Consider the following 25,011-nt stretch of genomic DNA (forward strand, 5'->3'; position numbering starts at 1 on the left):
ATTACACTATGGATATAGTGTAATTCAAGAAAAAGGTCTATGTAGGACTTAATATCCTACAAATGGTAGGATATCCAGGGTTTAGCCACGTCCTAAAGTAAATAGAACTCTGTAAAAGGCAAAAACTGTCTGAAATTTGTTACTAGGCTAAGAGTTGGGTGTCGTAAATTAGATTGGAGATCAAAACTCAGCTGTACCTCAGACTAGTTATGTGATTTTAGGTTGTTTTTTAACCTCAAAATCTGGGCTTTCTTATTATTAAAATGGGGTTTAGGTGCCAGTTCAGGGCTGGGGAAATGGCTCAGAGAATAAAAGCACTAGTTGTGTATGGAGCTGACAGTTCCAGTTAGGTCCCTGGAACCCACATGAAAAGCTGTGTGCTGTGGTGGCATCTGTAATTCTAGCACTCCTAGGGGAGATGGGAGGCTGACCGGGGATCACCTCAGAACTGACAAGTCAGCCAGCCTGAAAGGAGCACAGCAACCGTAAAGGCCCTGCCTCAACAACATGGAAGTTGAGAACAACCTCCAGACCTCCGTGAAGTCCTCAGCCCTATTCACTCATATATGTGCATGTTAATTAGACGAGGAAGATAACTGGATTAGCGAACACTGGCTTCTGTGACAAGGGGAGACATCCATCATAGTGGGGCAGACACACTCAGTGTGTGCTCGTGTGAGTCTAAGTCCACTGTGGTTGACAGTGGAGGGTTACCATCATACGGCCTTAAAGTGTGTGGTTTAGGGGAGGCAGAGCACATCACTTTCCCGTTGTTCCTGATGTGCCGTTGACTCACAGGAAGAGCGTGCTGCAATGAATGCAGAGCAGGGTGGGAGGAGCCTTCTGTCTATAATCTCTGTAACTGAGAATACGGTCTCTAAGTTCTGATTAGAAACTAATATGTATACATTTTTAAATGTTTACTTTTAATTATATGTGCACGTCTATCTATGCTCCTGTGGGTGCCCTCCCCCAGCTGGAGCACAGGTGTGGACACAGCTCCCCCTCAGCCCCAGCTGGAGCACAGGTGTGGACACAGCTACCCCCAGCCCCAGCTGGAGCACAGGTGTGGACACAGACCCCCCCCCAGCCCCAGCTGGAGCACAGGTGTGGACACAGCTCCCCCCAAGCTGGAGTACAGGTGTTGACACCCCCCACAGCTGGAGCACAGGTGTGGACACAGCTCCCCCCAAGTTGGAGTACAGGTGTGGACACAGCCCCGGTCCCCCAGCTGGAGCACAGGTTGTGAGGCTACCTGCTGTTGAATGTTGGGAACTGAACATGGTTACTGCAGACTGAATTCAAGTCCTCTGAAGAGCAGCAAGGACTCTTAACCCATGCGCCATCTCTCCAGTGTATTTTTCTTTGAGGCAAGATCTTGCTATATAGTCTAGACTGACCTTGCGTTTACCAAGCAGTACAGGGTAGCCTTGGAACTTTGGCATCCCTCCTGCCTCAGCTTCCCTAGTTCTACGGTGTCACACCTAACTGAAACTAAAGCCTTTCAGTAACAGCTGCCAAATAACCCAGTATTACTTGTTTAAGATATGCTTAGCGGCATTGCAAGCACTGTTCAGAAAAGGTGATTTCTTGATTCTTCAGTCTCTGAAAATGGTCTTTGTAGCAACAGGGTCTGACGTGTAGGAACATCTTTGGCAATCTTTTGTCGGATGGTTGATGGCCTTTTTATTGAACTACTTTATGATTTGAAGCGTATGTTATATCTTTGAGCTTTAATTTGTCATCTTCCTTACTGTACAGAATTAGTGTGAAGTCAAAATGGTTTTAGTAGAGTTCTGGCAAAGCTTGCATGATGAACCTCAGTGTGAGGATATTAAGATTCTTTAATAAGATATGGATATGAATTTTAAGAAAATACTGACTCTTAGGAGAGCGTGGTGTTCTTTATGCCATTGATAATCTGATTCTGACCTAACAGTATTTTTCACTCACTGAGGAGAGAGGCTTAGTAAAGCTACTTGAGCACTTTAAAAATAGAATGCCTAAAAACTACTGGTTTGAGCAGGTAAGCCAAATGGAAATAGTAAGTACTATGAGAAGATAAGCGTGGGTGATTCAACAGAGCGAACAGAATAAGCCACCATACACAGCTAGAGCTGTAGACTGTAGACTTGAGTGCGTGGGTTGGAACAAGGCAGGTTGAGTTAAAGTCCTGTGTAAGGTATGTGACATTGACATGTGTTAGTTAACAGAATCACAGTTCTGTCTGGTGGTGTGTAAAGAGCAGTTGGTCAGGTCCCATTTCCATATTCCTCGGTTCTTGGCTCTCTTAACATGAGGTTACAATGGTTGTGTGTGCTTTTTCCTAGGATGAATGACATGAATTTGAGCCCAGTGGGGATGGAGCAGCTGTCTTCATCCTCTGTGAGCAATGCCCTGCCAGTCTCAGGAAGTCACCTGGGCTTGGCTGCCTCTCCCTCTCACAGTGCTATCCCTGCCCCAGGTAAGTGGGAGCCACTGCACTTGAGCATGCTGTTGGGCTCTGAAAGCATTTAGGCTAGTACAGAGAAACTAGTGAGCAGCCTCTGTAGCATCCTAGTGGATGGGAGTAGCAATTTCTCTGTAGTCTCTGTTGGGTTACTCTTTGATCCATAGCTGATACTGACTTGGCTTTTTATCTGGGCCTTTTTATCTCATACTCATCTAGTTGACACTTTGACATGTCCCTAATTATTAGAAGAGGATCAGTTAAATTTCCTCTGTAAGTTCCCAAAGCATTTGAAATCCGGCTTGCTTTGGAAACTGAGCATCTGTAGGGAGGGGCAAGGCCTGCCTTTGTGGGGAAAGTGGTGCGAGTGATAGAGCTCCTATGGGAACTCTGTGAGCATGGGCGTCTGCAGAGACCCTGGACTGGGACTCGCAGTCTTCCCTGCTCCTGCCTTAACACACCAGCTTCCTCCTCCTTCCCTACCCCTGCCTTAACACACCTGCTCCCTTCTCCTTCCCTACCCCTGCCTTAACACACCTGCTCCCTCCTCCTTCCCTACCCCTGCCTTAACACACCTGCTCCCTCCTCCTTCCCTACCCCTGCCTTAACACACCTGCTCCCTCCTCCTTCCCTACCCCTGCCTTAACACACCTGCTCCCTCCTCCTTCCCTACCCCTGCCTTAACACACCTGCTCCCTCCTCCTTCCCTACCCCTGCCTTAACACACCTGCTCCTTCCTCCTTCCCTACCCCTGCCTTAACACATCAGTTCCCTTTTTTGCTGTTGGGAGATTTTATTCTGTTTGAGAAATGATCATACGTAGCCTGGATTGGCCCCAATGTTAATATAACCAGGGTGACTTTGAACTCCTGATCCTCTTGGCTCCAGGGCCCAAGTGGCGGGATTACAGGTGTGTGCCGCCACACCTGGTTCTCAAACCATTTTATTCTCTAGCTTTGTTTTCTTTTCCTACTGAAATGAGAAATGAGTAAGCTATTGATTCTTAAGGATATGTAGCATTGTAATATTTTATTGGACTTTGTTTAGTATTTAGTAAAAGTTTTTTTTTTTTTTTTGGTTTTTTCGAGACAGGGTTTCTCTGTATTGTTTTGGAGCCTGTCCTAGAACTCGCTCGGTAGACCAGGGTTGGTCTCGAACTCACAGAAATCCACCTGCCTCTGCCTCCCAAGTGCTGGGATTAAAGGCATGCACCACCACCGCCTGGCGTAAAAGATTTTTAAATAGTTCTCTGTAGATAATTATATCCTGAATTAGTAAAATATAGCAGCCAAGCCAGATGAATTGAAATTAACATCTCCTTCCTTAAAAGAAATAGAAAAAAGTTATTTTATTTTTGTGGTGTGTGTGTTTTGTTGGATTCTTGTTGAAAACATGGCACTTCTTTCCACACTAATAATCTGAAGCAGACCCAGGGTTCCTTTTGTGTATCTCAGAGGCCAGAATAAGGAGTCGGACTCCTTGGAAGTTAAGTTTCAGATGGCTGTGAACTCCATGTGGGTGCTAAGGCTCTGAACCTGGTCCTTTGTTAGTGTAGCAAATACTCTAGCTGCTGGGTCGTCTCTGGCCCTACAAAAGAAACTTAGAAGCGCATAATGGAGTATGCTGTAACCTCAGCATTTAGGAGTACAGGCAGGAAGATAAGGAGTTGAAGGTCAGCTGTGGCCTTGGAACTGTCTTTTACAAAATGTTCACCTGTCTATCGCTTAGGCATTCCTCGCCTGGAGATCAGAGGGCGGAGCTCTAGCCACTAGTTAACCATAGAAACTGAGTTGTGGTGGCTCATGCTTTTAATCCCAGCACTCATGAGGTGGAGACAGGAAATGGTAAGGTGGGGTGGAGACAGGATCTCAGCCCTTTTGGACGGAGGAAGGACACAGGTAGGAAGCAACTGGTGGTTGCTACCGGTTCTCTGATCTTTCAGGTCCCCTGCCCCATGTCTGATTCCCGATTCTTTATTGATAAGGATTAAGTAGATTAATGCTTCAGAAGACAGTCTTACTTAGAAAAGGATTGTATTAAAAAATACTCCCTTTGACTAAAATATGCAAATCTGCACTGACTAAGTTAGTGGCATTCATTTGATGCTTAGGCACAGGAAAAGTCTTTTAAGCTTTTGAAAATGGGTACAAGCCAAGGTGGGGGTATAGGCTAAGGTTCAGACTGTCTGATTGTGAAGTACAGTGTAGAGGAAGGGTGGAAAATAAACACATGCAGCTCCACGTCTAACTTTAGTCCTGATGGCTTCCAAGTGCAAACATACCTCTTTTGTTTGTTACATTTTTAGACATGGTCTTACTATGTTGCCCAGGCTGGGCTGAAACTGAAAATCCTTCTGCCTCTGCCTTCCTGGTACTGAGATTACAGTAGAAACTGAAAATCCTTTTACATCTGCCTTCCTGGTACTGGGATTACGGTAATACACCACCATGCCAATCATTTGAGTGCTCTAAAAATGAAATGTGTAGTGACAAAGGAATATTAAATGAGGCTTTAAAAATGTTATGACTGCAAGAGACCACACGTGTGAACAGGTTTTTTTTGTTGTTGTTGTTGTTTTTTTTTTGTTTGGTTAGTTAGTTTTTCAAGACAGGGTTTCTCTGTGTAACAGCTCTGGCTATCCTGGAACTTGCTCTGTAGACCAGGCTGGCTTCGAATTCACAGAGATCCCACCATCGCCTGGCCAGTTTCTGTTTTTAATCTTTATTTACCTTAAAGAGTCACTTTTTACTGTTATGTGAGCATACCCACATGAGGGCTGGTGCCTAGCAGAGACATGACTGCTGGGAATGGAACGCTGGTCCTCTGGTGGGGCAGTACGTACTCTTAACACTAAGACATCTCTCCAGCCCCCTGTTACTTTCAGCTGTTAGTCAAACTAGATTGTTAATTGTTTTGATATTTAGGAGAAACACCACTAGAGGATCAGTTTAGCACTTTAAAAATAACCTGATGTGCACACATACACACTAAACTAATTTGAGGGCCAGGTTTGGTCATGCGCACTTATAATCCCACCATTCCATGGTTCATAGTCAGGGTGGGCTACATAGGCCTTTGTTGAGAAGTAATTGGAGACTATGACTGTTTGTTTGGTTATGTTATAGATGTTACCCAGTAGTGTCTTGGGGTACAAAGGGCTATCAGGGAGAAATTCTTTTGTTTCTCTAGAGCTTTGCCTGTGATTTTTAGGGTCTAATCTTCTTTTAATTAAGAAAAAAACTTTTTTTTAAAGGTCTCCCAGTGGCAATTCCAAACCTGGGTCCCTCCCTGAGCTCTCTGCCTTCTGCCTTGTCCCTGATGCTCCCTATGGGCATTGGAGATAGAGGGGTGATGTGTGGGCTACCTGAAAGAAACTACACCCTACCTCCACCACCGTACCCTCACCTAGAGAGCAGTTACTTCAGGACCATTCTACCTGGTGAGTTTCATAGTTGTGTGTGTGTGTGTGTGTGTGTGTGTGTGTGTGTGTGTGTGTGTGTGTGTGTTGGCACCATTCTACTGGTAAGTTTTATAAGTTTTATAGTTCTTGTGTGTTAGTGTGTGTGTGGGAGGGGTGGAACCATTCTACCTGGTAAGTTTTATAGTTCGTGTGTGTGTGTGTGTGTGTGTGTGTGTGTGTGTGTGTGTGTGTGTGTGTGTGTGTGTGTGTGTGTGTGGTGGAACCATTCTACCTGGTAAGATTTATGCGGGGAGTGGGGGCATGGAACCACTCTGACTTCAGCTTCTAGAGATTAGAATTGACATCTTTTTCTCCATCCTTATTGGATAGCAGTCTCTGGGTTTACTTATAACATGCATGTAGTTAAATGGGAAGGAAGCAGTTTGAGTAATTAATTTTTTTTATTGTCTTGTTAGTATAGTTTTAATTTTTTAAGAATTGCTTTGGTTTTTTAAGTGGTGGGGATTGAATCTAGGGCCTCCTGCATGATAGAAAGGGATGTTACACTGAGCTACCCTGAAGCCCTTTTTGAGACTGGGCCACTGTCTACATAGCAGAGAATGATTTTGTTCCAGATCCTCTTGCTTACACCTCCAAAGTAATTTACCTGCTGAGTCATCTTCCAGTTTCCTATGGTTCAGGGAATTTGTTGTTTTATTTTTCAAGAGAGGGTTTCTCTGTGTAGTCATGACTGCCTGGAACTCACTCTGTAGACCAGACTGGCCTCCTGAGTGCTAGGATTAAAGGTTTGCCCCCCCCAAGGCTAACCAGTCTTTATATAAAGCAAATTATGATCACTGAATATTGGTTCAGTATTTTTTAATTCTATATTTTACCAGCTACCTGTCATGCTTAAAGTTTATTGACTTTTTAGTCTGTTATAAAAGTATTACATATACTCTTTTCAGAAAATTTGGCAAATAGCAAGAAAGGGAAGCCACATTTGTCTTTCTGGTGTACTTCTGTCTTTGGAGCACTGGTGGTTACAGCTTTTCATGATTTAAGACCATGATTTCTCTACAGTTGTGTGTTTTTACTTCATATTTTCCCCTGCTATTGCATGGTTTTCACAAGCCCTCTCCTGTACTTTTTTGAAATAGGCTTCACTTTGTTGCCCTGGCTTGCCCAAGGACTCACTATGTAGACCAGGCTGGCTTTGAACCAGAGACTTGTCTGCCTCTTTGCCAAGTGCTGGGATTAAAGGAGTGTGCCATCAAGCCCGATATTCTTAATGGTCATTTTAGATAGCATATTCCTGTAATGCCAACATTTGGGAGGCTAAAGTAGGGAGATCAGGAATTCAGACTAGCCAGTATCTGTCAAAAAAAAAATCTACTGGGTGAATATTTAATGGTCTTCATTGTTGGACAGCTTGATTTTTTTCCCAGGTTTTATTGTCATTATAGCTGATGTTCTTAGGAGTGTCTGTGTATATTTACAGAATATACTCAGGCATTTAGGGAAAGTTGCTGTATAAATGGAATGGTTTATGTAAGACAGTACAGCCATTTTTGAGGTTGGTAAATATACTATTTTAGTATGTACTGTCCTACTAGAAGTACCTCAGATAACATCCACATCCTTAGAAGCATAGCTTTGGACTTGGGATATACTTCATTTCAGTAGTAAGACTTTTTTTGAGGCCCTGGGTCTGATCCCAGCCTGCCCCCACTCCCAAAAAAAGTTTTTGTAAAATAGGCTTGTTTTAAATCATTTATTTTGCTTTGATAATTTTATAACAAAAGTTCTTAAATCATTTTATTGCTTATTTATATATATTTTTTGCAGAGCAAATTTTAGCATCTTAGAACCTAATACTTGCAACCACATAGATATTAGATTCCATTGAAGTTGTTTTTAGTTGGCTTTGTCAGATCAGTTTCATGTGTTCAGGATGTGAGTTTCATAGAGAAACTCAGAATAGTATATGTACTACTTGCATAGTTACTGATTTAAAAAGTAGCAGATTATTTAATTCAGCTATATTTGTAAGGAACATGGTTCCTAGCACTTGAAATTTCTTATGTTTAGTAATGTGTCTTGTCTTTTCTCAGGCATTCTGTCTTATTTAGCTGACAGACCGCCTCCTCAGTACATCCACCCCAGCTCCATGAACGCCGACGGGAACACAGCACTGTCTGTCCCCAACAGCTCTTCAGCACTGGATCCTTATCAGGCCAGTGGAAACGCTGGATTGGAATTAGGCGTTGTTTCAATAGACTCTCGCTCTGTGAACACACATGGTGCCCAAAGTCTTCATCCTAACGATGGCCACGAAGTGACATTGGACACAGCAATCACTATGGAGAATGTTTCTAGGGTTACCAGCCCAATCTCTACAGATGGGATGGCAGAGGAGCTTACAATGGATGGTGTTGCAGGAGAACATACGCAAATCCCAAATGGCTCCAGAAGTCATGAAACTCTCTCTGTGGACTCTGTGAGCAACAGCCTTACAGCAGACACTGTAGGACATGGTGTGATCCCCATTCATGGGAATGGTCTGGAGCTTCCTGTGGTCATGGAGACAGACCACATTGCAAATCGGGTCAATGGGATGTCTGACAGTGCTCTCAGTGACTCCATCCACACCGTGGCCATGAGCACCAACTCTGTAAGCGTGGCACTCTCTACCTCACACAACCTCGCCTCCCTAGAATCTGTGTCCCTCCATGAAGTTGGCCTAAGCCTAGAGCCTGTGGCTGTGTCTTCCATCACACAGGAGGTTGCCATGGGGACAGGTCATGTTGATGTCTCCTCAGACAGCTTGGCTTTTGTACCACCTTCACTGCAGATGGAAGACTCCAATTCAAACAAGGAAAACATGGCAGCCTTGTTTACAATTTGTGAGTGTGCTTCACTCTTCTCTTCTGGAAATAGTGCTTCTTGCCTGTAAAAATTATATGTGTTTGAGAGTTTTGTCTGCATGCATGTACATGTACTACATCATGCTAGTGCCTGCAGAATCTAGGACAGTGTTGGATTCCCTGAACTGGGTTATAAAGAGTGAGCCATCATGTGTGTTCTGGGACTCGAACCTGGATCCTCTGCAAGAGTAGCAGGTGCTCTTAATTGCTGAGCCCTCTCTGTACAGATCACAAATACTGGTTTTAGAATGCCATTGCCTTGACTAGTGTTTGCTATAGTTTGATGATAGTTAAGGAAGTTTAGAAAGGAATCTCACTTTGGATTTTCCTTTGCCCTCATATTATCCTTTTATTAATCTGGTGCCATTTCCTCAAGTCAAAGAATATATGTACAATTTATTGGTTCTTTTTTTTTTTAATTTATTGGTTCTTACATTGACTTCCTGGGGTAAACAGACAGTATAGTTGTATCTGTACCATTAAGTTGTAGCCCTGTAATCAAGATATTTCCCAAACAGCATTATAAGAGTAAAATGTAACACAGGTAATCTTGGTGATATACATTGTGCTCTTTCAGTTTATGCCAGAAGTAAAAAGTTGCTCGAGGCTGGGCGGTGGTGGCGCACGCCTTTAATCCCAGCACTCGGGAGGCAGAGGCCAGGCTGGACCTATAGACTCCAAAACAATATAGAGAAACCCTGTCTCGTAAAAACAAACAAACAAACAAAGTTGCTAGAACACTTTTATAACTATGGGAAAATGTAGGTTGATATACAGCGGTTTGTCTTGGACTGTATGAGTTACTATAGTTGGGCATGTGAAAGTTCTTTTTTTATTGGGCAGCAACAAAAACTGTAAAAATGGTTGATTTGTTGGTTTCACTTTGTGCTTAAGCTATGCAAGAGACTTTGAAGTGCTCACTGCCTGCTGTTCTCTGCTAGATGCAGGGTCAGGGCAGTCCACCAAGCAAAGCAGTGCAGACTTGAAGGAAGTCTACACTCTAGCCTCATGGGAAGCATGGATAAAACCCAGGCAGCTGTAGGAAGTACATAGTAACAGTAAAAGCGTCAACGATGCGATTAAGCTCATGCTTCTTAAGGAGCTTGAAGAACAGGTATGTAGGCTGTGGAATGGTCAGCGTGTTAGCCACAGGGGGCAGCGTTTGTCGTAGCTTAGGCCTCAGGACAGGAGAGATGGGAGGCCACTGCTAGGAAGCCAGCCATTGGCACCTGTTAAATGCCGAGAATGAAAAGAGTTGCAAGTGGTTCAGATGCCTGTAGTGGACAATGGAGCTAAGGGACCTGTCACTTAAGTGACACAAGTAGGAGCAGAACATACAGGGTTGTTAAGACCCCGTAAGGATTTTAGGAGTAAGGATTGGTATGGGCTTCTACTGCAGTGTGAGCTGTTAGATTTGTTTATTGTAGGAAGGTAATGCTGAAGTTCAGTGACTGGTGACTTCCTTACCTCACAGAAGAAAGATGAAGAAAGTAGAACATTTGTAGAATAGTCATGTAGGGCTTGTATGTAGGCTGAGAGAATCTCCTGCATGGGAAAAAACGACAGAACATTATGCTGAAAGGTGGGGAGAGGGCAGTGATGAGTCATTTTAGATACCAGTTCAGTGTGTAAGGTGCTCAGTAGAGAAGTCTGATGGAGCTCAGGGAGGCATTGCCTAAAGGTAATAACTCTGGCCGTGGCAATGGGATGAGGCCTCTGGTAAAGTAGAGAAGAGCTTCTGGATATAGCGAACACAACAGGGCCAGGGAGGACCCCTCGGTGTTTGCAGTCCTTCAAGTCTATGATAAGTGTAACTGATAATCAAGACCCTTACTGATTGATTTAGTAATTAACATTTGGTACCAAGTGGAAACCTAGTTTATGTGAACTATACCTATCTGTGTCTTTTCACATGTGCTGCCTGCAGGGTGCACTCTCTGTGACCGAGCCTACCCGTCAGACTGCCCTGATCACGGACCAGTGACTTTTGTTCCTGATACACCAATAGAGAGCAGAGCAAGGCTGTCCCTCCCCAAGCAACTTGTTCTCCGCCCGTCCATTGTAGGGACAGAAATTGGTAAGAATATTGGAAGAGACCACATAATCCCTTGAGGTCTCCTTTCCTTATGGGCTAGAATTGTAAGTTAATTGTGTAATTAGTGACCAGGTGATGTAAAGTCAGTGGCTTACAATGTGCACTCTTATGGAATAGGTGACTTCCGATGGTGAGAACAGTAGAGCCTATGAACACCTAGGTGTGAAGCCACCCCTGCAAGTCAACTGAATGCAAGCAGAGCCTGGCCTGAGTCTTTCAGAGGCCTCTGTTCTCAGCTGTCCTGTCACTCACAACTAGCATAGCACCGTGTTTTTCAAGGCTTGTTTTTTATTAAAATATGGAAAATATACCTCTGACAGTCGTGTGGCCCAGAAGATAAGCAGAGTTTTTAAAAATATAGTTGTGTAGCACTCTAGGAAGGATCTAGACTATCAAGACACACTTATCCATATCTCAGTTTAACACAGCTTCTGAGTTAATGTGCCAACCCTTTGAAAATAGGAAATTAGGTTTATTTTCAGCTACAGCTCAGGCATGAATCTTGAAAGCACTAAACAGCTGAAGTAATAATCATGTGATACAGTAAGCATAAGAGATTTTAGAATAGAAGCTTGATTTATTTTCTGAAAATTGCTTTTTTTGGTAAAATGTTTTGTGGTCTCTTGCTTATTCTAAAATAATGAAAGGACGTAGGTTTTGTGTGTATACAGCAGGAATTTGATTTGTTTTTTCTGCATTTCAGTGTGTGTGTGCGCGCGCGCGTGCGCACGCGCGTGTGCACATATCTGCAAATACAGGTGAACACGTGCTGTGATACCCATGTGACGGTTAGAACAACTTTTGATAATGGGGTTCTGTGGGTGAAATGCCACAGGTCATCAGGCTTTCAGGACAAGTGCTTTCATCTACTGATTCATGTTTTTGGGTACTTTTGTCTGTTATTGTAGGCCCTTACCCACAAGTCTTAGCTGTCTAGAATGGTTGACACATCAGAAATTGATAGCTTTAGTGAAAGTGAGATCCTTGTGTGTGTTTAACTCCTGCCTCTGTGCTCCTATTAGTTTAAATCATTGTGTAGTTGGTGTCCTTCCTTTGATAGGTGTATGGACTGCAGAAACCATTCCTGTGCGGACTTGCTTCGGACCGCTAATTGGTCAGCAGAGCCACTCCATGGAAGTAGCAGAGTGGACAGACAAGGCAGTTCATCAAGTCTGGAAGGTCAGTGTTGAAGAAACCTATCTGGCTGTTGGCTGCTGCTGTAGCCCAAGCTGGCTTCTGTCTCTTGAGTCCTCCTCTTCAGCTTCTCTGATGTTGGGATAATGCCGTGCCACCATGTTCTGGTTTGTTTTTATTATTTTGTGATAGTTTAAAAAGGGACAAGTCAAAATCACCCAAGACTGAGAGTGCATTTACTTGTCCATTATTTTTTTATTGCAGTCTCTTATTTCTGGTATAAAAACTTTATAGCAGTGCATCAACTGTTGGACAAATAGGGGATAAACTGATAGAGTTTTCATTTTATGGATTAATGCAGTGATTGTGATCTCTTTAAAATATTTGTCTTTATTTTATATGTGTGGGGTTTTTGCATGAATCTGTGTGTACCACTTTGTGTAGTGCCTATAGAGGCCAGAAGAGGGTTTTGGGGCCCGTGGAACTGGAGGTAGACACAGTTATGAGCTTCCGTGTGGGAGTCAGGAACTGAATCAGAGCCTCTCCAAGAGTAGCTGGCACTCTTAACCACCAGGCTATCTTAGCCCTAATTTGAGTCATTTTATGTGATTTGATTTCTTAAATGTTTTTTTTTTTATTACTTCAATTTTAAATAGCTTTCTTCACATGTCAATCCCAGTTCCCTCTTTCTCCCCTCCTCCCGTACCCCCCACCCGACCTCCCCAGTCTCCCACCCTATCCCCACTTCCTTCCATATAGGGGATCTCCAGAGTCTGTCATTTTGCTTAGGGCAGGGTCCAGGCTGAGAGATCATCCTTCTTTGTGTTATGAACACATTTGTATGCCAGGGATAAATACTGATCTACTGCCCAGGGCCCCATAGGTTGCCCAGACCTCCTCACTGACTCTCACACTCAAGGGCTCTGAATCAGTCCCATGCTGGCCTCCCAGCTGTCGGTCTGGGGTCCAAGAGCTCCCCCCTGTTCAGATCAGCTGTCTCTGCTGGTTTCGCCAGCCTATTCTTTGCCAGTTTGCTCATCACTCCTTTCTTTATGTCACTGGGTTCCATGGATTCAGTTCAGTGTTTAACTGTGGATGTTTGCCTCTGCTTCCATCAGTCACTGGATGAAGGTTCTGGGATGGCATATAAGGTAGATGTCAAGTTCATTATCAGGAATGGGCATTTAAGGTGGTCTCTCCACTATTGCTTAGCTTGCCAGTTGGTGTCATCCTTTTAGATCGCTAGAGGTCTCACTGGTGCCAGATCTGTCTTCAAACCTGTGACTCCCTCTATTACGGTATTTCTCATCCTGTTCTCCCCCTATTCTACCCCCCCCACTCAATCTTCCTGTTCCCCATGACCTATTCTCTCTTCCTCTTCTCCCCCTCTCTTCTTCCCAGCTCCCACCCCCCCCCTCGCCGTGTTCCCAGTCTGTTCAGAAGATCTTGCCTCATTCCTCTTCTCTGGGGTACCATGCATATCTCTCTTAGGTTTTTTCCTGTTTCCCAGACTCTGTCAGTGGAGTTGCAGACTGGAACTATCCTGATCCATGTCTAAAATCCATATATGAGTGAATACATGTTTGTCTTTTTGTGACTGGGTTACCTCACTCAGGATGGTTTCTTCTAGTGCCATCCATTTGCCTGTGAATTTCAAGATTCCATTGTGTCCCCGTCCCCCCCCCCGCTGAGTAGTACTCCATTGTGTAAATGTACCACATTTTCTCTATCCACTCTTCAGTTGAGGGGCATCTAGGTTGCTTCCAGGTTCTGGCTATTACAAATAATGCTGTTGTGAACATAGTGGAACAGATATCCTTGTTGTATGAATTTGCATCTTTAGGATATATGCCTAAGAGTGGAATTGCTGAGTCTTGTGGTAGATTGATTCCCATTTGCCTGAGGAATCTCCATACTGATTTTCAAAGTGGGTGTACGAGTTGGCACTCCCACCAGCAGTGGAGGAGTGTTCCCCTCTCTCCACATCCTCTCCAGCATGAATTGTCTTTGGTGTTTTTGATTTTAGCGATTCTGACAGGAGTAACATGGTATCTCAGAGTTCTTTTGATTTGCATTTCCCTAATGGCTAAGGATGTTGAGCACTTTCTTAAGTGTCTTTCAGGCATTTTAGACTCCCCTATTGAGAATTCTCTATTTAGTTCTGTACCCCACTTTTTAATTGCATCCTTTGGTGTTTTGGAGACTTGCTTGAGTGAGTTCTTTGTAAATTTTGGAGATCAGCCCTCTGTCAGATGTGGAGTTAGTGAATATTTTTTCCCATTTTGTGGGCTGCCTTTTTGTCTTTTTTACTGTGTACTTTGCCTTACAAAAGCTTCTCAGTTTTAGGAGGTCCCATTTGTTAATTGTCGATCTCAGTGTCTGTGCTACTGGTGTTATGTTCAGGAAGCGGTCTCTTGTACCAGTTTGTTGAAGAATATCTCCCACTTTCTCTTCTAAGAGTTTCAGTGTGATTGGATTTATGTTGAGGTCTTTGATCCATTTGGACGTAAGTTTAGTGCAAGGCAATAGACATGGATCTATCTGCAGTCTTCTGCATGCCAATACCCAGTTATGCCAGCACCATTTGTTGAAGATGCTTTCTTTTTTCCATTGTATATTTTTAGCTTCTTTGTCAAAAATCAAGTGTACATAGGTGTGTGGGTTAAAATCAGGTTTTTCAATTCGGTTCCATTGGTCTACCTGTCTATTTTTGTGCCAATGCCAAGCTGTTTTCAGGACTATAGCTCTGTAATAGAGCTTGAAGTCAGGTATGGTGATGCCTCCTGAAATTTCTTTATTGTATAGGGTTGTTTTGGCTATTCTGGGTCTTTGTTTTTCTATATAAAGGTGAGTATTATTCTTTCAAGGTCTGTAAAGAATTGTGCCAGAATTTTGATAGGGATTGCATTGAATCTGTAGATTGCTTTTGGCAAGATTGTCATTTTTATTATGTTGACCCTACCAATCCAAGAGCATGGGAGATCTTTCCATTTTCTGGTATCCTCTTTGATTTCTTTCTTTAGAGACTCAAAGTTCTTAATATACAGATCTTTCACTTCCTTGGTTAACATTATCCCCAGATATTTGAAGCTGTTTATGGCTATTGTAAAGGGTGATTCGCTGATTTCTTTCTCAGCCACTTCATCATCTGTATATAATAGGGCCACTGATTTTTCTGAGTTAACCTTGTATCCTGCCACTTTGCTGAAGGTGTTTATCAGCTCTAGGAATTCCCTTGCAGAGTTTTTCGGGTCACTTATGTAAATTATCACATAATCTGCAAATAGTGAAAGCTTGACTTCTTCTTTTCCTATTTGTATCCCCTTGATCTCCTTTTGTTGTCTTATTGTTGTAGCTAGAACTTCTGGTACAATATTGAAGAGACATGGAGAGAGTGGACAGCCTTGTCATGTTCCTGATTTTAGAGGAATTGCCTTGATGTTCTCTCCATTTATTTTCACGTTAGCTGTTGGTTTCCTGAATATTGCTTTTATTATATTCCAGGTATGTTCCTGTTATCCCCGATCTCTCTAGGACCTTTATCATGAATGGGTGCTGGAATTTATCAAAGGCTTTTTCAGCATCTAGTGAGGTGATCATGTGGTTTTTCTTTTGCAGTTTGTTTATATGGTGGATTACATTGATAGATTTTCTAATGTTGAACCATCCCTGCATTCCTGGAATGAAGCCTACTTGATCATGGTGAATGATTTTTCTGATGTGTTTTTGAATCCGATTTGCTAGTATTTTATTGAGTATTTTTGCATCGATGTTCATGAGGGAAATTGGTCTATAGTTCTCTTTCTTAGTTGTGTCTTGGATACCAAGGTAATTGTAGCCTTGTAAAAAGAGTTTGGCAGTGAGCCTCCCGCTTCTATTGTGTGGAACACTTTGAGGAGTATTGGGATTAGCTCTTCTTTGAATTTCTGGTAGAATTCTGCACTGAAGCCATCTGGGACTGGGTGTTTTTTGATTGGGAGACTTTTGATGACTGCTTCTATTTCATTAAGGGTTATAGGTCTGTTTAGATTGTTTATCTGTTCTTGATTTAATTTTGGCAAGTGACATCTATCCAGGAAATTGTCCATTTCCTTTAAATTTTTGAATTTTGTGGAGTACAGGTTTTCAAAGTATGCCCTGATGATTCTCTGGATTTCCTCAGTGTCCGTTGTTATGTCCCCCTTTTCATTTCTGATTTTGTTAATTAGCATGCTTTCTTTCTGTCTTTTGGTTAATTTGGACAAAGGTTTGTTTATCTTGTTGATTTTTCTCAATGAACCAACTCTTTGTTTCATTGCAATGTTTTCCTGGTTTCTACTTGATTGATTTCAGCCCTCAATTTGATGATTTCCTGGCGTCTGCTCCTCCTGGGGGAGTTTGCTTCTTTTTGTTCTGGAGCATTCAGTTGGGTTATTAATTCTCTAGTGTGACTGTTCTCCAGTTTCTTCATGTGGGCACTTCACTTAGAGCTATGAACTTTCCTCCCAGCACTGCTTTCAGAGTGCCCCATAAGTTTATATATTGAATTCCAGGAAGTCTTTAATTTCTTTTTTTATTTCTTCCTTTACCCAGGGATGGTGCATTGTTCAATTTCCATGAGTTTGTAGGGTTTCTGCGATTTGTGTTATTGTTGAATTCTAATTTTAATGCATGGTGGTCTGATAGGATACTGAAGGTATATCCCTTTGTGTTTGGGTGGGATGTTCTATAGATGTCTGTTAAACCCAGTTGGGTCATAACTTCTATTAGTTCTTTTGTTTCTTCGTTAAGTTTCTGCCTGGAGGTCTTGTCCAATGGTGAGAGCGGAGTGTTATGTGCGATTTGAGCTTTAGTAATGTTTCATTCACGAATATGGGTGCCTTTGTATTTGGGGCATAGATGTTCAAAACTGAGACTTCATCTTGATGAACTTTTCCTTTGATGAATGTGAAATGTCCTTCTTCATCCCTTTGATTGATTTTAATTTGAAGTCTAATTTATTAGATATTAGGATTGCTACACCAGCTTGTTTCTTGGGTCCGTTTGATTGGAAAATCTTTTCCCAACCCTTTACTCTGAGGTAACGTCTGTCTTTGAAGTTGAGATGTGTTTCTTGTATACAGCAGAAAGATGGGTTCTGTCTTGGTATCCATTCTGCTAGTCTTTGTCTTTTTATAGGCAAGTTGAGACTGTTGACATTGAGGAATATTAATGACCATTGATTGATGATTCTTGTTTGTGCTTGATTTATTGGTAGTAGTGTTAATTGTGTGTAGGTTCTCTTCCCTTTTTCTTTGGTGTTTGGTAAAGTGGGATTATCTATTGCCTATGTCTTTGTGAGTGTAGTTACCTTCGTTGGGTCTAGGTTTTCCTTCCATCACTTTCTGTAGAGCTGGATTCATGGATACATATTGTTTAAATCTGGCTTTGTCATGGAATATTTTGTTTTCTCCATCTATGGTAATTGAAAGCTTTGCTGAATATAGTCTGGGCTGCCATCCTCATTCCCTTAGCATTTGTAGGACATCTGTCCAGGATCTTCTGGCTTTCATAGTTTCCATTGAGAAGTCGGGTGTAATTTGGATATGTCTGCCTTTATATGTTACTTGGCATTTTTCTTTAGCTGCTCTTAATATTTTCTCTTTATTCTGTAGGCTTGATGTTTTGATTATTATATGGCGAGGTGACTTCTTTTTCTGGTCCAGCCTATTTGGTGTTCTGTAAGATTCTTGTATTTTCATAGGCATATCCTTCTTTAGGTTAGAGAAGTTTTCTTCTATGATTTTGTTGAATATGTTTTCTGTACCTTTGAGCTGTATTTCCTTGCCTTCTTCTATTATTCTCAGGTTTGGCTTCTTCATGGTGTCTCATATTTCCTTGATATTTTGTGTTAGGGATTTGTTGGTTTTGAGATTTTCTTTGGTTGATGACTGTATATCCTCTAATGAGTCTTCAACACCTGAGATTCTCTCTTCTGCCTCTTGTATTCTATTGGTGATACTTACGTCTGCAGTTCCTGATTGTTTACCCAGCTTTTTTATTTCCAGTATCCCCTCATTCTGTGTTTTATTTATTGTTTCTATTTCAGTTTTCAATCCTTCAACTTTTTGAGTTGTTTCCTTCATTTGTTTGTTTTTTCTTGGTACTCTTTAGATTCTTTAAGAGATTTGTTTATTTCTTGAATTTTTTGGCTCGTCTTTTCGTCCATTTCATGTATTTTTTGTTTGTTTTTTCTTCTATTTCTTTAAGGGATTTCCTCGTTTCCTCTTTGAGGGTCTCTATCGTCTTCATAAAATTATATATATATATATTTTTTTTCATAACGTGCTTTCTTTTTTTAAAGATTTATTTATTACATATACACCAGGTTGAATTGTAGATGATTGTCAGCCACCATGTGGTTGCTGGGAATTGAACTCAGGACCTCTGGAAGAGCAGTCAGTGCTCTTAACCTGAGCCATCTCTCCAGCCCCTATATATATTATTTTTAAATTTAAATTAGAAACAAGTTTGCTTCACATGTCAATTCCAGGTCCCTCTCCGTTTCACTCCCCTCCTCCTGTGCCCTCCCACCAACCCCCCCCAATATCCCCTCATTTCCCCAAGGAGGGTGAGGCCCTCCATGGGGGTGTCCATAGTCTGTCATTTCATCCAGGGCAGGGCCTAGACCCTCCCCCAAGAGTTCAGGGTGAGAGTGCATCTCTCATTGTTGGATGGGAGTCCAAAGTCCATTTGTATACCCGGGATAAATACTGATCTACTACCCAAAGCTCAATAGATTGCCTAGGCCTCCTCACTGACACATTCAGGTGGTCTTGATCAGCCCCATGCTGGATTCCCAGGCATCAGTCTGGGATTCAAGAGCTGACCCTTGTTAGGTCAGCTGTTTCTTCTGCTTCATCTATGTAGTGCTTTTCAGGTCTTGCTGGCGTTGGTTCTCTAGATTCTGTTAGTCATGTTGGTCTTTCTATTGCTGAGTGAGCTCTTATTCTGTCTTCTTCCCATATCTTCTTCCAGTGGGTGCAGGTGGGGTCTTTCTGTCTCCACTATTCTTCTTTCCTGAAGCTGAAGCTGGAGAAGCTGGAGGGTGGGGTCTGGAAGGACTGATGCCTTTCCTGTGTGGGTGGGTCCTCTGGATGCCAGGAGCGGGGCCCCCCCCCCGAAGATTGAGGGAGTGGGGCCTGGGCGGGGGAGTGGTCCCAGGGGGACCCAAGCTCACCTGAAGCTAGGGATGCTAGAGGGTGTTGTCCTAGAACTCACTCTGGAGACCAATTGGCCTCAAACTCAGAGATCACTTGCCTCTGCCTCTTGAGTGCAGGGATTAAAGTCACATGGCATAAAAGTTATTTTTAATTAACTAAATTCTTTCTTTAAATATTTGGCTTAGGGAATAGTTGTAGAATCAGCTGCAATTATTTCTCTAGTTTCCTGATGGGAATATAAAGTTTTGACATCAGTAGCTATACTAGTAACATATTTACATAGAATCTTAAGGAATGATGAGTACAGAATTGAAACACGGAGACAGTGCATCATAGAGGCCTTTAATTTTGATGTCTGCCTGGAAAAGTGGGTGGGGGTGGTCCTCGCCCTTGGGAGACAGTCCTACTGTACCCATCTGGCTGTGTTGATAAAGACAGACAGACAGACAAAGGGTACTCAAGAATGATGTCATTCTAACGGAAGGGTTTCAGCTCACTTGGCATGTTTGCTTGCTTTCCGTTGGCAGATATACCATAACGGTGTCCTAGAACTCTGCATCATCACAGCTGATGAAAATGAGTGTAATTGGATGATGTTTGTGCGCAAGGCCAGGTAAGGGGGCATGTAGATAAGTAAGGGCTTGCTACCATCCCGCTAGGTGAGGGACGAGCTGGGATACTAGCTACCACCCTTGACATGCTTGAAGCCCAAGCCTTCTTCTCAGACTGGGTGACTGTAAAGCAGAGTATGTCTTTTTTTGATGAACATTTTCTTCAACTTCTGGTGCAATGAGGAATAATACATTCATCCACGAGTTTGCAAGTGAATGCCTCTTCAGGTCAGTGACAGTCTTTTTCAGGCTCTCACTTGAGTTCATTTGTTAGCTTCCTATCTTTGTATATTTGTCACAAAGAAATTTTAAGACTTCACGGGCATTGTGACTTATAACTATGATACCCAGTGCCCAGCACTTGGGAGCCTGAGGCAGGAGGATCTCTGCAAGTTCTAGGCCACTCTGGGCTACATAGCAAGTTCTAGGTTATCCTGAACACGATTGGGACCCTGTCTCAAAACAAACAGGAACACGTCATTTTATTTATCTTTGACATAGGATCTCATTATGTGCATGAGGCTGGCCTGGAACTTGGAGAAGCTCTCCTGTAATCAGCCCTGCTCAGCTGGGATTGCAGGTGTGAATTGCCCATGCCTACCTACATACTCATTTGCAGCTAGTGAAAGACTGGTGTTTCTGACTATAAAGGATAACCACCTGTATATCCAAGTAAGAATTACTGAAATGATAGAGAAAATAGTTTCATCTAAGCTTTCCTACTTGATTCCTCTATAGAGGTCATGACACATTTAGTGTATATATACGAATTACTATATTTGGGGTAGGAAATCTAGCTTATGGGTAGGATTGCTTGTCTAGATGTGCAGCACTGAATAAAAGTACCCTTAGCTAGGTGTGGTGTTGTACACCTGTACCCCTAGCTTTTGGGAGGAATGGAAAGTTAATTGAGGCCAGAAGTTTACAACCAGCCTCAGCAACATGAGATATGTTCTCTTACACTTGATGTATTGCATGTGATTATGTAGGAACCGTGAAGAACAGAATTTGGTGGCTTATCCCCATGATGGAAAAATCTATTTCTGTACCTCCCAAGACATCCCTCCTGAAAATGAGCTGCTTTTCTATTATAGCCGGGATTATGCCCAACAAATGGGTAAGTCTGTAAGACTTGTTATCATGTGCCTAGTGCTGTACTGTCAGTGACCAGGAAGAGAGCTTGGTAATGATTTTATTACAGCTACCTTTATTGTTTAATTAACAAATCAAGCTTGGGAGTCAGATTAGGGCTTGAATCTGATAGATTCACAGAGCGAGGGAGAAACAATAAGCCGGCTGGCCCCTCTTGTCCACCTTCCCCGATTGAAGACACGAGAATCTCTCCGAGTCCCTCCTTCTTTCTCTCTGGGTCTCCATCTGGGTCTCCCAGAAAACCCATATGGTTTCTTATGGCCAGCGGGATGTGGACTCCACCTCTATCAAGGCTTAAGTCCATTGGCAGTCTCAGAACAACAGTATAAACAAACCTCCTGCTACAGATTTTACACTAGTAGCTTTATGAAAGCAAGCTGTTAGCTTTGTGTGCAAGGTGACAGAAATCTCTAGTTCTTTCTTCGCTGGGTTAATGTTACTGTTTCAAATAAATAAGGTTTGTTGTAGGACTTTGAATCAGGGCTTGTAAATTCCCAAAACTGCCTTTTTGAACTTCTTTAAAGTTATCAAAATCCCTTAGGTTTGATTTACTGTGGTTTTTTTGTTTTTTTCCCATTTTCACTGTGTTATAGTTACAAGTCTGTGTAAGACACTTGAAAATGTAAATCTTTTCTCCAGGAAAAAGACCTTACTAACCATGTTTACCATGTGCTTTTGTGTGCACTGCTTTAGGTGACAGGAATGTGGCCCTAAACAAGGCATTTAATTTGAAGGCAGTGCGCAAATAAGACATTTTGGTAGGAGGGGGAATTCTTTGATGTCTTTTCGTCATTAGTAACTAATGTCAAGAATGATTTTCAAGTTAAAGTAGCGGGAGACACTGGTTTACCTTTTAAAGGTGTTCCTGAGCACCCGGATGTGCACCTCTGTAGTTGTGGGAAAGAGTGCCATTCCTACTCGGAGTTCAAAGCTCATCTCAGCAGCCACATCCACAGCCATCTGGCTGGCCAGGGCCCCGGCAGCAGCCCTGGGCCAGGCCCCAGCAAGGAGAGGAAGTGGAAGTGCTCCATGTGCCCCCAGGCCTTTGTGTCCCCTTCCAAGCTACACGTGCACTTCATGGGCCACATGGGCATGAAGCCCCACAAGTGTGACTTCTGCAGCAAGGCTTTCAGCGACCCAAGCAACCTGCGGACACACCTCAAAATACATACAGGTGAGCATGCAGGGTGACAGAGTATCCAGATGGCTGGAGGTGGGATGCCATTGGATGGTAAGCCTCATGAGGAGGAAACCTAAGGCTACTAAGGGTGTAACTTCAATTACAAAGGAGTGTAATGTGTAGCTTGAAGGAGCCAGGAAGAATTTAATTAGTAATCAGAAATTGCTCCCTGTGTTTCTATTTCAACCGAAGGGAGCCCATCAGAGTGTCCGAGCTCCCACTCTAAACTCTGTGTAAACCAGTCTCTTAAAGCATGATTCATTTGTATTTCATGTGTGTGCATATTTTGTCTGCATGTATGTGTATACCACTTTTATGCAGTGCCTGTGGTAGCCAGCAAAGGGCAGCACCCCTGGAACTCCAGTTCCCGATGGTTGTGAGCTGCCATAGGGTGCTGGGAACTGATCCCAGGCCCTCTGCGAGCGGAGTCAGTGAGCCACTGCTTCTAGCCATTGGCCCATCTCTGGCCCTTCAGTTTCCTCATACACACTACAAAATAACCAGTGAAGTTTTAGCTTTCTTGGTTGACTCATTTGTTCTACAAATCGCTAGAAGGAAGATTCCTCCTCAGTCCGTTTTATTAAGACTGGGTAGTTGGAGCAGCGACCATGTGTTCTCTAGAAGCTGATAAAACATTGACAATACCTTTTCTTTTTCTTTTCTCTCTCTTTTCCTCCCCTGGGACCCCCCCCCCCGTCTCAAGTTTTGCCAACCCCTTAAATATACTTGGAAAGATTTGATTTGATATCATCCGTGTAGGATCATATTGTGTTTTAAAGAGGGGGGAGGGGAAGGAAGGAAGGAAATTTTGAGGGGAAATACTGGCCCGTAGACATTTGCTATGGTTTTGTGAGTTGTTACCTCTGTTTTTGAAGTGAGTCTCAGCTCAGGTTAGCCTTGTACTTGCTGAAGATGACCTTGAAATTTCGTGTGTGTGTGTGTGTGTGTGTGTGTGTGTGTGTGTGTTGTTTTTGAGACAGGGTTGCTCTGTGTATCCCTTGGCTGTCCTGGAACTCACTGGCCTTCTTCTGCCTCCCAAGTGCTGAGGTTAAAGGAATGGGTTAGCACCGCCTTGACTTTCTGACCCTCCTTTATCCACTTCCCAGATGTTGGGCTCTGAGGCATGCACTGCCATACCTAGGTAATGTGGGGCTGGAAATTGAATCCAGGACTCTAGGTATGCTAGGCAGGCACTCTGTCACTGTTACGTTGCTAACTCCGTGTTCTTTTAAATTTGGTAGGCGCTGATATTATAATTTTTCTTCTTCAAAGTTAATACAATATGCTAACTGCAAACATGCATGTACTTAGGTAAATGTCTTAGGAGGTCATTCTGGCTTTGCCAGCTTCAGTTTAGGCTGTAAATGGAATGGCTTAGACTTTTCAGGTAGACAGTCTAGAGAATGAAGTGCCAGACATGAGTCAGTTCTGCTGAATTCTTGCTTGGGCTGCTTCTCCAAACATGCCTGCTTGTTTGAGAATCTGTAGTTGTTTTATTCTTAGTGTGATGTCTTGGGTTAATTTGCAGGTCAGAAGAATTATAGGTGTACTTTGTGTGACAAGTCTTTCACCCAGAAGGCTCATCTGGAGTCGCACATGGTCATCCATACGGGCGAGAAGAACCTCAAGTGTGATTACTGTGACAAGCTGTTCATGCGGAGGCAGGACCTCAAGCAGCACGTGCTCACCCACACACAGTAAGTGTCCTGCCTGCCGTGAGGACGCTGCCTGAGGGCTGTGCATTGCGTGTGCCTCCCTGTACCTGCCGTGATGCTCAGCCAGCTGCTCCATGTCCTTCAACAGGTTATTGCCTCCTGTGTCCCAGATAGCCAAGCAGTGTGTGGGTATTTTTGTGAAAGATTTCACTTCCCTGTTTGTGATCTTACTTTTACACATTTTTTGCATCAGTTTGTATCAATTTTTTTTTAATTTCACTTATAAGTTTTTAAATGACCTCTTGATGCTCAGTGTTTGCTAGGGGATAGAGACGCAGAGGTGAATGACAATTGTCTTACCCTCAGAGAGCTCCAAGTTCATGCTGTGTTGCAAGGGGTTTTGAAGACCATATGTAAATGCAGCACTTTAGCCTGATACAGCAGTATATTACAACCATGTCCACTCGGGAGACTGAGGCAGGCAGGCAGATTGTGAGTTAGAGGCCAGTCAGACAAAAATAAATGGGTGCTGGAGAGGTGGCTCGGTGGTTATGAGCACTGACTGCCCTTGCAGAAAGAAAATTGCATTATATTCCAAGGTCCCACATGAAGGCTCACAACTGTCCATAACTCCAATTCCAGGGGATCCAGCATGATCTTCTGGCCTTTGGGCACCAGGCAGGCAAGTGGTATAGAGATAAACATGCAGGCAAAACATTTGTACACATAAAATAAAACAAATCTTAAAAGGTTGGTAATGCAGCTAAGTAGTAGAGCAGTTGTTTTGTTTAAGGTGCTGAGGGTGTGTGTGTTGAAGTTGTTGTTAATAGAGAAATAATTGAACTTTTTAAGAGTTTAGTTTACCAATAGTAGTGTTATATATGTAGTTGTGCAAACCCTGAGGGACTTTAAGGAAAGGGTGTTATGTTTGGTGACAGCCTCTTAAAGACAATACCATGGACAGAGAGGGTAATTCAAGGGTTGTGGAGTTTCAAGGGATGCCAGGCAGGAGATTGCCTAGGCTTGTAATCTCGGTGTAAGAAATGGTCACTCTTGCATTAGTCATAGTGGTAATAGACAGATGTAACGTAGTTATGGTTTTGTTGTCCTAAGCTTTGAGCAAGTGTTAGAAGAGGGAGAATTCACTGTAAACTTTAGATTCTAAAGAATCTTTTGGGTTTTAGCTCTTTTGTCTGCTCTCTAATCACAGTATGACCAGAAACACTT

The 25,011-nt window shown here is 42.8% G+C and overlaps 1 protein-coding gene across 3 annotated transcripts in view; it reads left to right on the forward strand.

Moving 5' to 3' along the window:
• Positions 1-25,011, forward strand: part of Prdm4 (PR/SET domain 4) — a 29,747-nt gene that overhangs the window by 1,579 nt on the left and 3,157 nt on the right. For 2 of the 3 annotated variants that reach the window (XM_005083799.4, XM_013123357.3), the window contains exons 3-11: positions 2,331-2,464; positions 5,703-5,888; positions 7,964-8,755; positions 10,704-10,853; positions 11,911-12,050; positions 19,714-19,799; positions 20,787-20,914; positions 21,809-22,123; positions 23,658-23,826. In XM_005083799.4, coding sequence (XP_005083856.1) covers positions 2,332-2,464; positions 5,703-5,888; positions 7,964-8,755; positions 10,704-10,853; positions 11,911-12,050; positions 19,714-19,799; positions 20,787-20,914; positions 21,809-22,123; positions 23,658-23,826 — 2,099 coding nt within the window. In that variant the 5' untranslated portion in view covers position 2,331. The remainder of the gene's footprint in view (positions 1-2,330; positions 2,465-5,702; positions 5,889-7,963; positions 8,756-10,703; positions 10,854-11,910; positions 12,051-19,713; positions 19,800-20,786; positions 20,915-21,808; positions 22,124-23,657; positions 23,827-25,011) is intronic. The other variant, XM_005083800.4, reaches the window with a different exon arrangement.

The sequence above is a fragment of the Mesocricetus auratus genome, unplaced genomic scaffold (assembly GCF_017639785.1).
Source record: "Mesocricetus auratus isolate SY011 unplaced genomic scaffold, BCM_Maur_2.0 Super-Scaffold_100011, whole genome shotgun sequence".
Lineage (NCBI taxonomy): Eukaryota > Metazoa > Chordata > Mammalia > Rodentia > Cricetidae > Mesocricetus > Mesocricetus auratus.